Here is a 14,761-nt window from a genome sequence, read left to right on the forward strand (position 1 = left end):
GGGGTGAGAGGAAGATATTTCTCCCTCCAGCAAAAGAAAGAGGTACATGAGGATTTTACCAAAGGGTTTCACTAAATGACCCTTGCACTATATGTTGTGTCACGTTGGATGTTGCGCTGGCCTTTCTGTTTCTGTTTGTACATTTGGCCACACTCAGTAGCACTGCTTTTTTACACTAATATATATGCTGTGTAACATGGTGAGTCAATTCTACCTGTCTTTCCCCCTGTTATGCGAGTCCCTAGTAAATTCAGGGCAGTATCAGGTTAAATTTGTGGGCTCCTGACCCCCTTGTGCTCCTCCTTTGATGGACAGGTGTGCGGTGATGACTCATGTCCTGTTTGTAGCCTATATGGGATAGGTACAGTCCAAGTTAGTTAGTCAGTCTTGCTCTGGAGAGAAAGGAGAAAGCATGAGCTGTCAGTCTCTCCCATTGCAAGGAGGAGCTGGCCCACCCCAGGCGCAGGCCTGGGGAGTATCAAGACTCATTACCCCTACTACCGGGGTAGGCACCCTCCAAAAGTCTGGGGCTTCAAAGACCTGACAGCACTGTAGGGGGAATTGTAGTGGCTGTATATCAGGATGCACAATAAAGATCTTTGTTCACTTTTCACCTGCCCGAGTGTCAGTTCCTGGGCAGAGTGGAGTACGTGTGCAGCGGTGGGAACTGATCTCTGGAATACCCTGGAACCCACTACAGCTGGAGGCGCTGAGTACCATGAGAAGAACTGCAACAACCAGAACCCAAAAGCCTGTCCTGTTCGCCCTATAACAACGCGGCAGCTCAAGGGTTCCTGCTCCAAACGGGTATGCACCCTGACACCCCATGTAGCAGTAGAATCTCCCAGAGAAGGGGGAAAACAGGGCTACCGCTGTATATATGATGTGAGGGTGGGTGTCGGGATTCTGGAGCTTGCTGGGTTATGCAGCTGTTGTTGTTTGGAGGTGTGGCCCCTCCTCCCCAGGGTTTAAAGCTCGCCCTGCCCCACTTTCCAATGAGCAGTTTTTATCATGATCCTGTGTATCACAGACCCAAGGTGGTTATTCTCCCTCACAGAGAGGCACATGAGGATTGTGCCAGGTAGTGTTAGGACCTGCACACTGGTCATGCCGTGACGTGGCTGCAGACTGGATATGCCGTGACGTGGCTGCAGACTGGTCATGCCGTGACGTGGCTGCAGACTGGTCATGCCGTGACGTGGCTGCAGACTGGTCATGCCGTGACGTGGCTGCAGACTGGTCATGCCGTGACGTGGCTGCAGACTTATCATGCCGTGACGTGGCTGCAGACTGGTCATGCCGTGACGTGGCTGCAGACTTATCATGCCGTGACGTGGCTGCAGACTTATAATGCCGTGACGTGGCTGCAGGCTTATAACGCTTTGGCCAAAGGGTTTCACTAAATGACCCTTACTCATGAGCAGATTAGCACTGAGGTATTGCACTATATCTTGTGTCACGTTGGATGTTGCGCTGGCATTTCTGTTTTTGTTCTTTTGAACATATTATACTGTCACGGCCCCTTTTATTCTCCAACATCTCTGATTTTGTTTGGGTATTTTTTCCGAATGCCACGCACATCACCGCGTTCATGCCGAGACAGCTCTAATACAATGCACTAGGATAAAGGTGGCCGCATCTAAAATACCGGAACATACCGCATCAAATACTGCACCTGCCCGCGGTTTTCAGAGTTGCGCCGATACGGCCGCACGAAGATGAAGGCGGCCGCCACTGTATGTGTTTGAAGTGTAAATAAAGTCTATTTTTGTTCAAAACTGCAAAACTCCTGGCACCCATCTATCAACGTCTGGAAACATCGCGAGCTCGCAAGAGTCATCATTTTGGACTACGGTATGCACTTTGAGATGCTTTATCACCCACATGTTGTAATGTCCCTTATCAGCCAGGCAGGGAGGGTTTTACATACACACATCTGTGTGTAAAAAAAGCTCGCACAAATAAAAGCATTTCGTTAGCCACAGAACGGTATTGTTTATTCGTTTTTGAGGTGTGTGTGTGTGTGTGTGTGTGTGTGTGTGTGTGTGTGTGTGTGTGTGTGTGTGTGTGTGTGTGTGTGTGTGTGTGTGTGTGTGTGTGTGTGTGTGTGTGTGTGTGTGTGTGTGTGTGTGTGTGTGTGTGTGTGTGTGTGTGTGTGTGTGTGTGTGTGTGTGTGTGTTTTGTTGGGATATTCTGTACCAGCACTGCCATTCAATCCCTCAGGAACTCTGAGCAATTCTGCATTATAATGGGATATGTTGTATTATATGGGGAGGGTGCGTGCGTGCGTGCACACACAGTATATATGTAAGTATATATTGTAGGGAACAGATTTCCAAAATCCCAAGCAAAAAAATATATGTTTCATACTTCAAATACAACAAATAATGAGACTTTAAATAAAGAAATGAATGGAAGGAAAGACTGAATACCGCATGTCAAAAAGCTCCATCCAGCGGAGGCCATGTATACTGTACTGTACATCCTGCCCTGTCTCCTCTTCCTGCCCTGTCTCCCCTTCCTGCCCTATCTCCCGATCCTTCCCCTCCTGCCCTCCCCTTTGTCTCCTTCTTCCCATTCCTACACTTCCTGCCCTCCCCTTCTTCCTCTTCCTGCCCTCCCTCCCCTTCCTGCCTTCTTCCCCTTTCTCCCCTTTATCTCCTTCCTGCCCTCCCTCCCCTTCTTCCCCTTCATCTCCTTCCTGCCCTTTCTCCCCTTTATCTCCTTCCTGACCTTTCTCCCCTTTATCTCCTTCCTGCCCTTTCTCCCCTTTATCTCCTTCCTGCCCTTTCTCCCTTTCATCTCATTCCTGCCCTCCCCTTTGTCCCCTTCCTGCCCTCCCTCCCCTTCGTCCCCCCTCCTCCTCTCCCTTCTTCCCCTCCTCCTCTCCCTCCGTCCCATCCACCCCTCCTCCTCTCCCTCCGCCCCATCCTCCCCTCCTCCTCTCCTCCTCCGTCCCATCCTCCCCTCCTTCTCCTCTTCCTCCGTCCCATCCTCCCCTCCTTCTCCTCTTCCTCCGTCCCATCCTCCCCTCCTTCTCCTCTTCCTCCGTCCCATCCTCCCCTCCTCCTCTCCCTCCCTTCCATGTACCTGTGCGGAGTGACGTGTTCTTGTAATTCTCAGCACACACTCCGTCAGTAGCACGTGTAGTGATGTTATACACCCGGCCACAGGTCAGTCCCTCAAGGGCACAGGCAGTGCCCGTGGTATTACAAAGTGTCATGGGGACACTGCCACCGTGTGCCGTGACTACGTAATATTCCGCCCCGGCGCTGGCATCCCACGTTACCAGCCCTGTATTATCTGCACACTCCAATCTGGTATTCACGTTTTGTAAGGGACAGGAAACTAAAAAGAGAACAAAAGGGTGTGTTACTCGTGGTCAAAACGTGTTAAATAGGCCAAGAAAACCCTAAATATCAATAAAACGATTTCGCAAAACCCTCCAAAGTGACGGACGTGACGGTTCCCTCTGTGTGCCGCCATGTTCTGCGTCTCTGTTCCGTCACCTCCTGTGATGTCATTTCTGGTAGGATTGCCAGGCGGCATCTCCAAAAATACTGGACACAATGATGGAAGATGCAACGCGCTCGAGACGCACGCACGCTCAATGGCAGATTCCCCATTTGGCAAGGCCTATGGCGGCAACATTTAGGGGTGGCAACATATGCATTTGCCGCGCTCTCTGGCCTATCGGACCTCATGGGAAGGCACTTCGCTCCTTGCTGCCGCTTTGCTTCTCCTTGGAATCCCAGCGTCAAATGATTCTGTGCGACAACGCAACACCGTGTGACAACGCAACACCGTGCGACAACGCAACACCGTGCGACAACGCAACACCGTGCGACAACGCAACACCGTGCGACAACGCAACACCGTGTCGCTGGGATTCCAAAGGAGAAGCATCAAGGAGGCTACCGACAGAGATAAGTGCCTAGGGGCGTCGAATTTGAAAATCCGGCACTGCGCACACACAACTCTCACATCTCTCTACGCTCCATGCGGTTTCCTCATCTCGTTGGCCCCACCGCCAGGCCCCTGACACCTCCTCCTGATTTGCTGCATGAGCCAACAGCAGCCAATCAGGATGGAGGAAGCTGCCGAGCCTCTTGCAGCAGCCCTGCTCGGGGAAATCCCGCGGCCCCCCAAGACAGTCAAGTCACTATGTCCAGAGAGGTAATACCGGTATACACAGACACTCCCAGAGAGGTAATACCGGTATACACATACACGCCCAGAGAGATAATACCGGTATACACATACACGCCCAGAGAGATAATACCGGTATACACAGATTCGCCCAGAGAGGTAATACAGGTATACACATACACACCCAGAGAGGTAATACCGGTATACACATACACGCCCAGAGAGGTAATACCGTTATACACATACACACCCAGAGAGGTAATACCGGTATACACATACACTCCCAGAGAGGTAATACCGGTATACACATACACGCCCAGAGAGGTAATACCGGTATACACATACACACCCAGAGAGGTAATACCGGTATACACATACACGCCCAGAGAGATAATACCGGTATACACATACACGCCCAGAGAGATAATACCGGTATACACATACACGCCCAGAGAGGTAATACCGGTATACACATACACGCCCAGAGAGGTAATACCGGTATACACATACACGCCCAGAGAGGTAATACCGGTATACACATACACGCCCAGAGAGGTAATACCAGTATACACATACACGCCCAGAGAGGTAATACCGGTATACACATACACGCCCAGAGAGGTAATACCGATATACACAGACACGCCCAGAGAGGTAATACCGATATACACAGACACACCCAGAGAGGTAATACCGATATACACAGACACACCCAGAGAGGTAATACCGGTATACACATACACGCCCAGAGAGGTAATACAGGTATACACATACACACCCAGAGAGGTAATACCGGTATACACATACACGCCCAGAGAGGTAATACCGGTATACACATACACGCCCAGAGAGGTAATACCGATATACACAGACACACCCAGAGAGGTAATACCGGTATACACATACACGCCCAGAGAGGTAATACAGGTATACACATACACACCCAGAGAGGTAATACCGGTATACACATACACGCCCAGAGAGATAATACCGGTATACACATACACGCCCAGAGAGATAATACCGGTATACACATACACGCCCAGAGAGGTAATACCGGTATACACATACACGCCCAGAGAGGTAATACCGGTATACACATACACGCCCAGAGAGGTAATACCGGTATACACATACACGCAGAGAGGTAATACCGGTATACACATACACGCCCAGAGAGGTAATACCGGTATACACATACACGCCCAGAGAGGTAATACCGGTATACACATACACGCCCAGAGAGGTAATACCGGTATACACATACACGCCCAGAGAGGTAATACCGATATACACAGACACGCCCAGAGAGGTAATACCGATATACACAGACACACCTAGAGAGGTAATACCGGTATACACATACACGCCCAGAGAGGTAATACCGATATACACAGACACGCCCAGAGAGGTAATACCGGTATACACATACACGCCCAGAGAGGTAATACCGGTATACACATACACGCCTAGAGAGGTAATACAGGTATACACATACACGCCGAGAGAGGTAATACCGGTATACACATACACGCCCAGAGAGGTAATACCGGTATACACATACACGCCCAGAGAGGTAATACCGATATACACAGACACACCCAGAGAGGTAATACCGGTATACACATACACGCCCAGAGAGGTAATACAGGTATACACATACACACCCAGAGAGGTAATACCGGTATACACATACACGCCCAGAGAGATAATACCGGTATACACATACACGCCCAGAGAGATAATACCGGTATACACATACACGCCCAGAGAGGTAATACCGGTATACACATACACGCCCAGAGAGGTAATACCGGTATACACATACACGCCCAGAGAGGTAATACCGGTATACACATACACGCAGAGAGGTAATACCGGTATACACATACACGCCCAGAGAGGTAATACCGGTATACACATACACGCCCAGAGAGGTAATACCGGTATACACATACACGCCCAGAGAGGTAATACCGGTATACACATACACGCCCAGAGAGGTAATACCGATATACACAGACACGCCCAGAGAGGTAATACCGATATACACAGACACACCTAGAGAGGTAATACCGGTATACACATACACGCCCAGAGAGGTAATACCGATATACACAGACACGCCCAGAGAGGTAATACCGGTATACACATACACGCCCAGAGAGGTAATACCGGTATACACATACACGCCTAGAGAGGTAATACAGGTATACACATACACGCCGAGAGAGGTAATACCGGTATACACATACACGCCCAGAGAGGTAATACCGGTATACACATACACGCCCAGAGAGGTAATACAGGTATACACATACACGCCCAGAGAGGTAATACCGGTATACACATACACGCCCAGAGAGGTAATACCGGTATACACATACACGCCCAGAGAGGTAATACAGGTATACACATACACGCCCAGAGAGTTAATACCGGTATACGCATACACACCCAGAGGTAATACCGGTATACACATACACGCCCAGAGAGGTAATACCGATATACACATACACGCCCAGAGAGGTAATACCGATATACACATACACGCCCAGAGAGGTAATACCGGTATACACATACACGCCCAGAGAGTTAATACCGGTATACACATACACGCCCAGAGAGGTAATACCGGTATACACATACACGCCCAGAGAGGTAATACCGGTATACACATACACGTCCAGAGAGGTAATACCGGATATACACATACACAACCAGAGGTAATACCGGTATACACATACACACCCAGAGAGGTAATAAAGGTATACACATAAACACCCAGAGAGGTAATACCGGTATACACATACACGCCCAGAGAGGTAATACCGGTATACACATACACGCCCAGAGAGGTAATACCGGTATACACATACACGCCCAGAGAGGTAATACCGGTATACACATACACGCCCAGAAAGGTAATACCGGTATACACGTACATGCCCAGAGAGGTAATACCGGTATACACATACACGCCCAGAGAGGTAATACCGGTATACACATACACGCCCAGAGAGGTAATACAGGTATACACATACACGCCCAGAGAGGTAATACCGGTATACGCATACACAACCAGAGGTAATACCAGTATACACATACACGCCCTGAGAGGTAATACCGGTATACACATACACGCCCAGAGAGGTAATACCGGTATACACATACACACACCTAGTAAGGTAATACCAGTATATACAAATACACGCCCAGAGAGGTAATACCGGTATACACATACACACCCAGAGAGGTAATATCGGTATACACATACACGCCCAGAGAGGTAATACCGGTATACACATACACACACCTAGTAAGGTAATACCAGTATATACATACACGCCCAGAGAGGTAATACCGATATACACATACACACCCAGTGAGGTAATACCGGTATATACATACATGCCCAGAGAGGTAATACCGGTATACACATAGAGGTAATACCGGTATACACATACACACACCTAGTAAGGTAATACCAGTATATACATACATGACCAGAGAGGTAATACCGGTATACACATACACACACCCAGTAAGGTAATACCAGTATATACACATACACGCCCAGAGAGGTAATACCAGTATATACATACCCGCCCAGAGAGGTAATACCGGTGTAACACCTTTTGCCCCCCCCTATCGCAGATGGGGACCATGTGGGGAAATACAATTGTGTTACCGGGTGTGGTGCGTTACCTGATAGGCTCACAGAAGGCCTGAACCTCCGCCACTGGGAGCCTGGGGTTACATGATCATTCGTTGAACACAGCGCCTCCACCTGTAAGGGCTCCCACCTTAGTGGGATGGTCCTCTTACAGGAACCACAATAATAAAACACGCACACAGTGTATGCTAATAACTGTTTACTATTGTTAATACTAATAACTTCGGTACCTGTACCACACAGAATAATGCATATAGTCATACACATAGAAGTGCACTGGGTGCACACATCATCATAAATATTCCCTCCTCCAAAGTACTTGGGTGCTGGGGACCAATCCCCTGATGTCCCTTTATGTCCACACCCACTCAATGTGTTGGAGATAGCGCTATCCCTTTAAGTGTTAGTGCACTACTAAAGGTACCTGCCCGGGGCCCCAGGCCACGGGTGCCGCTATTCAACTGGGTTTAGATCCGCTGGATTCGACGTGATGTCCTCCTACACGTGGGGTGAATTCCGGCGTGGATAATATCACCGCGGCTCCGCACCGTCTGTACCTTGAAGGGGATCCGTCTGCAGCCGGCAGGCCGCAGTCACTGCTTAGCGTGGCCTCCGTGAAGATAGTCTATATATATATATATTAGTCTCTGGTAAGATAGTCTGTATATATAGAAGGGTCTGAGCCCAGACCCAGAAATCAGGCTGCGCGCCACAGTGTGTATCTTTACTTAACCAAATAGCTAAAGGGGCAGATCTTCTCTAAGGCCTGTCCCTGAAGCAACCAACAAACTGGGGCAAGGGTAATCATTATCTGGGGCCTTTGGGGGTTATCTGGCCTAGTGCAAGGGGCTACTGCTCCCCTGCACCCTCACTCACTAGCTCCCTGCTCCAACTGCTAACTGCCAACTGTATCTAAAAGCAACTGCCGAGAATCCTTGAGCCCTATTGGCTGTTCTGGGTCACCTGGGGCTTTCCTCCCTAGGCCTCATGGGAGTTGTAGTCCCGTGGATGCTGCTGTAATATTGGGGCCGGGTGCGCAATTGCACTGCGCATGCGCGACTTTTGAATGGCCGCTGCAACTTCCGCACTTCACTTCTCATGCGCGATTACTGTGCCCGCGCGTGCAAGCCATCATGGCGGCCCCCGCTAGCCGGGTGCGCCGCCGAGCCTCCCGAGACTCAAAACGCTCCCTGCTCTGGCCCCCACCTTTGGAAACAGCCGGCGGGTCCGTCGCTGGGTCCGGCGGCACCCGCGACCGCGCTGAGGCAAAGGAGGGGGTCTCTGGTAGCCAGAGGGGACCGGGGCTACACACTCCCCCTGGTAAAATCCCAATGACCTCGCTTGGGTAGCAACCATAACCATGTACAGAAATTATATAATAAAAAAAATGTAGTACAATTATATAACGGAACACCGTGCAATGGTCTACATGAGATTACACAATTGCGTGAACATCACAATAACGGCCTGTATCTTGGCCCGTGACCACTGGTGAGCCTCATAGTGGGTTGCCCCAACTGAATCGTAAGCTACCCGATTGGGAGGGTGCCTCATTCTTTGGCTTTTGCGAAGCTCTGGCTCTACTTCTTCTGGAGAGTAATGTGCATAGTCCTGAGACTCAGCCTCTCCCATTGAGGGTATAAATGTCTCTGAAAAGTCTGTTTGGGGCATGAAGCATGGGCTTCGAGGATCCAGGGGTCTACTCATTGGAGTTCCTTTATGAAAAGTTGTTTGTTGAGGCCCTTTACCCGTAGCTCCGCCAGGAGGTGCCGCGGAGTGTTGTGGTTCCCTGTGAGAGGGGCTCTCCATTCTGACCGGACTAGTTTCCTCATTAGCTTCTACTGGTTCTAACTCTCCATCTAAAGATGTAGTCGGTATCTCTGTATCTCCTTCCTCCATTTGTGGAATAGGGAGGAGGTGATTTCGATGCCAGCTTTTTACCCGGCCATCACTGTCTTTTATACGATATACTGGGAGCCCTGGCATTTGTGATTCGACTTCATAGACTCCGTCAAGCCAGCGATCAGCCAGTTTGTGTTTGCCGGGGACTCCTAGGTTTCGGAGTAGAACGGCATCGCCAGGACGAATCTCCCGATGGCGGACCTTATGATCATAACGTCTTTTGTTATCAGCGTTCAAACGAGCAGAAGCTTTCTCGGCTAACTGGTAGGAGTTTTGCAGACTGTCTTGTAGCCTTTGTACGTATCGGAAGTGCGTCATATTGGGTACCACATCGGTAGGTACCCGCAGACGTATATCCACCGGAAGTCTCGCTTCTCGCCCGAACATCAAGAAATAAGGAGTGAACCCTGTGGACTCATGGCAATTGTAGGCATGCACAAAAGATTCCACATGTTTGCTCCATTCTCTCTTCTGAGATCCTTTTAACGTGCCGAGCATGTCCAGGAGAGTCCGGTTGAATCTCTCCGGTAAGGCGTCCCCCTCTGGGTGGTATGGTGCGGTTCGAGACTTAGAAATGGTTAGTAGCTTAAGCAGTTCTTTAATGATGTTGCTTTCGAAGTCCCGACCTTGATCCGAGTGCAGACGGTTTGGCAACCCGTAATGAATAAAGTACCGTTCCCATAGGACTTTAGCTACCGTGATGGCCTTCTGGTCTTTGGTGGGGAAGGCCTGAGAGTAGCGAGTATAGTGATCGGTGATGACCAATACGTTACTGATGCCTCGGGTGTCAGGTTCAATACACAAAAAGTCCATGCACACCAAGTCCATGGGACCCGAACTTTTCAGATGAGCCATGGGGGTGGCTCTGGTAGGGAGGGTCTTGCGCTGGATACATCGGTAGCACCGACGACAGTGTCGCTCCACTGATTCACGCATCCGTGGCCAGAAGAACCGATCACGCACCAACCCAAAAGTCTTTTCTACACCCAGATGGCCATGTTCATCGTGTAAGGCTTCCAGGACCATATATTGTAGATTTCGGGGTAGGACCAATTGCTTCCTTTCGGGATGGTCATGGTACTGTACCACCCGATAGAGTAGGCCGTTGTTCAGCTGGAATTTGTCAGCTTCCCGCATGAGAATCGCCACCACGTCGCTTGGAGCACGCTTCAGCATATCCAGTTTGTTTTTCTGCACGGCTTGGCGGATAAGGCCCACTACTGCGTCCCTTATTTGATATTGTATCATATCTTTCCACGAGATAATTTTATCAGGGGTGACGTTCAGCCCATCAGGATCACAGTAGGCAGCAGGTAGAGCCTTGGATTGGCATCCCAATGAATCCACGACACGTAATTCAGAGAAGGCCACATTATTCCCCACTATAGCTGCGGTGTTGCACAGGGCTCGCATTCCTGGCCCAGGAATTTCCTCCCAAATGTCCTCATCCGGGGTGGCCCCTAGTCCAGGCCTTCTAGATAGGGCATCAGCTCCAATGTTTAGCGGCCCAGGCTTGTACTTAAAGGTAAATCTGTAGTTTGCGAGAGATGCTAACCATCGATGGCGTCCAGTTTGGCGGTGGTCGTTATGTATGTCAACGGATTATTGTCTGTACGCACTTCAAAGTTGACCCCATACAAGTAATCGTGGAGTTTATCCACAATCGCCCATTTGAGGGCAAGGAATTCCAGCTTATGGACGGGATAGTTCTGTTCGCTGGGGGTTAAACTGCGGCTGACATAGGCCACTGGTCGGAGACCGGACGGATATTTCTGATGGAGTACGGCTCCCAGCCCGTTGAGGCTTGCATCCACATGAAGGACGTAGAGTAGTTCAGGATCGGCGTATGCGAGAACGGGTGTCTCTGTTAAACATTTCTTCAGATCAAGGAATGCTTGTTCACAGGTATCTGTCTATTTGTCATCGAACGGCACTCGCGCCCATGTAGCAGGTCGGCCCGTATCTTCTGGGTATATTTTGAGAAGATTGTTAAGAACCTTGGTTCTACTGGAATACCCTTCTACAAAACGGCGGTAGTATCCGCAGAATCCTAGGAAGGAGCGTAGCTCCATGACGTTTCCGGGTCTTGGCCATTCCATCACTGATTCAATTTTGGCGGGATCCGTGGCTATCCTTTCAGCGGATACTATATGTCCCACGTAGGTCACTGAGGTACGGCAAAATCGACATTTATCCAAGGATAACTTTAGGGCTTCTTGCCCCAGTCGATACAACACCTTCATGAGTCGCGTTTCATGCTCCTCCAACGACTTGCCGAAAACAATGATGTCATCCAGATAAACGAGGCATTCTCGGGGGTTCATGTCCCCGATCGTCTTTTCCATCAACCGTTGGAACGTTGCTGGGGCTCCGCAAATACCTTGAGGCATGCGAGTGAATTGATAGAAGCCCAGAGGGCACACGAAAGCCGTCTTCTCTTGGTCGTCTGCACTCATAGGCACCTGGTAGTACCCAGACCTCAAGTCCAAGACACTGAACCACTGACTGCCCGGCAGGGCATTGAGAATTTCTTCAATTCGTCGTAATGAGTACTGATCAGGAATTGTACGGTTGTTCAGGGTCCGGTAGTCGACACACAATCGCACTGACCCATTCTTCTTTTGCACCACCACGATCGGCGAGGCGTAGGGGCTACGGGATTCAGTCACAATGCCTGCTGCTTCCATCTCTCGTAACAAGTTTTGCACATCCTCCACGTCTCGAGGGGCAATACGACGAGATCTTTCTCGGAACGGAGTAGTGTCACTTAGCCGGATAGTGTGTTGGGCATTTCAGCTACAGCCCACATCCATGTCACTCGTGGAAAATATGTCCTTCCGCTGTTCCAACTTGGCAGTCAGCCGTGCCCTCCATGCCGCGGACAAGGCGGATTCCCCGAAGTCAAAGGCCATTTCTGTGGGCTGCTCCATGGAGGCTGCATCATCTACTTGGGCGGACATCATATCGACAGAGGTAACCGCGTATATCCGTCCGAATCGTTGCCCATAGTCTAAGGGCATGGGATAGGGAGAGGTGTTGTGAACATATACCTTGACGTTCAGAGGCATTTCACCCTTCCACTCTCGGATCTCAGGCACAAGTCGGTAACCCCGATAGGCATCCTCTTCGGGCGCACTCTCTAAGGAGAAGAGCTGATCGGCTTCGTCTCGTTCTGGATAGCAGCATTCCGCCCACATAACTTCTACTCCCCCTGGGGGAATCACGGTCACTCCATTGTGAGTATTGAATAAGTCGCCGTATTCTACTTCATCCGGACTTGGCGGCTCGTCTTCCTTCATACTGGGTTGTATGGGTAGAGCCGAGAGGGGTAATTCACAAGCCGCAGTGAGCGAGTACTTTATCCATCAATTCTTCGAAATCTAGAGGCTGATCTGGAGAGAGAGTACAGCTGACTCGTATCGCCACGGGATGCATGGGCAGGGTGCCCTGCAGAAGCAGCTGGACTCGCATGCCATCAGCTATGGCTGCCGGAATAACCTCCTTCTTTACCAGAGACCATAGAGCCAACTGGATCCGACGAAGAAACTCTGACACTTCTTCTCCTTCGACTTGCGTGAGCGAATAGAATTTGGCCAGTAATTACACGGCGTCCTTAGGAACCCCATATGTCCGGGTTAGGGCTGGATCAGGGCTGCCGCGTCAGCGTTAGGGTGTTTATTATCGTAAAATTGCACCATATGCGTAGCAGGGGGTCGTAAGCACTCGACAATCCGTTGCCGTTTTACTGTATCAGAGCAAGTCCACTCCGGGAGCACGTGTTCCGTGTGGTCTTTCCATTCCTCAAATTCTGCCTCACCCGCCGGCGTGGGTCTATTCCCGGAGAATATCTTGAGTTTGCGGTATTGATGGGAATAAGAGGCCTGGCTCAGAGCTTCTATTAGCTGAGGTAGGATTCCTCCCGTCGCTGGGTCCACCTGTAAGGACTTAGGGGCCTGGGAGGGTATACTGGTTGGACGTCTGGTACTTGTCTGTCTTTCAGGGGACACGGAGGGCGGGGGCCCAGTCTGGAGAGCGGTCTCCACGGGGAGTCCGGGACTGAAGATTACCCTAGGTATCAATGGCTCTGAATATAGCAAGGACTGTCCTGAGAGTAACGCGTCATATTTCCCTTGGCCGCGGGAGGGTCCCGGTGTGGCTTCGGGATAGAGTATGGGGGCCGGCAGTGCCCTAGGTAATTCTGAGAAAATGACAGGACACCCCGGAGGCAAGGCTCCCGGAAAGTTTAGGGCAGCAGGGGTGATATTGTCCCTTACTTCAGAACGGGATGCTATAAGGAGTATGTACCAGCGGTATGTGGGGTTCCATCTCCGCCCTATTTGGCAGGCTCGCGCAAACCCGGGAAGGGATCTGACCTGATTAAGGACTTTTTGACAGGGGATTCCTGCTGGCACATCCCCCACCGCGAGCACATGGTGGGGGGATTCGTCTAATTCCAGCGCCCAGTCGCGCACTTGTTGCTTAGACGGGGAGAACATGGTAGTGACTGCAGCAGCTCAATTTAGACTTTAATAGAGCACCCCAGGTCTGAGATCTCAGCAGCGCCTCCAAAATGTAATACCTTTTGCCCCCCCCTATCGCAGATGGGGACCATGTGGGGAAATACAATTGTGTTACCGGGTGTGGTGCGTTACCTGATAGGCTCACAGAAGGCCTGACCCTCCGCCACTGGGAGCCTGGGGTTACATGATCATTCGTTGAACACAGCGCCTCCACCTGTAAGGGCTCCCACCTTAGTGGGATGGTCCTCTTACAGGAACCACAATAATAAAACACGCACACAGTGTATGCTAATAACTGTTTACTATTGCTAATACTAATAACTTCGGTACCTGTACCACACAGAATAATGCATATAATCATACACATAGAAGTGCACTGGGTGCACACATCACCATAAATATTCCGTCCTCCAAAGTACCTTGGGTGCTGGGCACCAATCCCCTGATGTCCCTTTATGTCCACACCCACTCAATGTGTTGGAGATAGCGCTATCCCTTTAAGTGTTAGTGCACT

The 14,761-nt window shown here is 50.3% G+C and overlaps 1 protein-coding gene across 2 annotated transcripts in view; it reads right to left on the minus strand.

Moving 5' to 3' along the window:
• The window catches only part of LOC142503970 (uncharacterized), an 87,397-nt gene that overhangs the window by 15,587 nt on the left and 57,049 nt on the right, over positions 1-14,761 (minus strand). For both annotated transcript variants that reach the window (XM_075616998.1, XM_075616997.1), the window contains exon 14: positions 3,091-3,348. In XM_075616998.1, the coding sequence (XP_075473113.1) occupies positions 3,091-3,348 (258 nt within the window). The remainder of the gene's footprint in view (positions 1-3,090; positions 3,349-14,761) is intronic.

Source organism: Ascaphus truei, chromosome 10 (assembly GCF_040206685.1).
Source record: "Ascaphus truei isolate aAscTru1 chromosome 10, aAscTru1.hap1, whole genome shotgun sequence".
Lineage (NCBI taxonomy): Eukaryota > Metazoa > Chordata > Amphibia > Anura > Ascaphidae > Ascaphus > Ascaphus truei.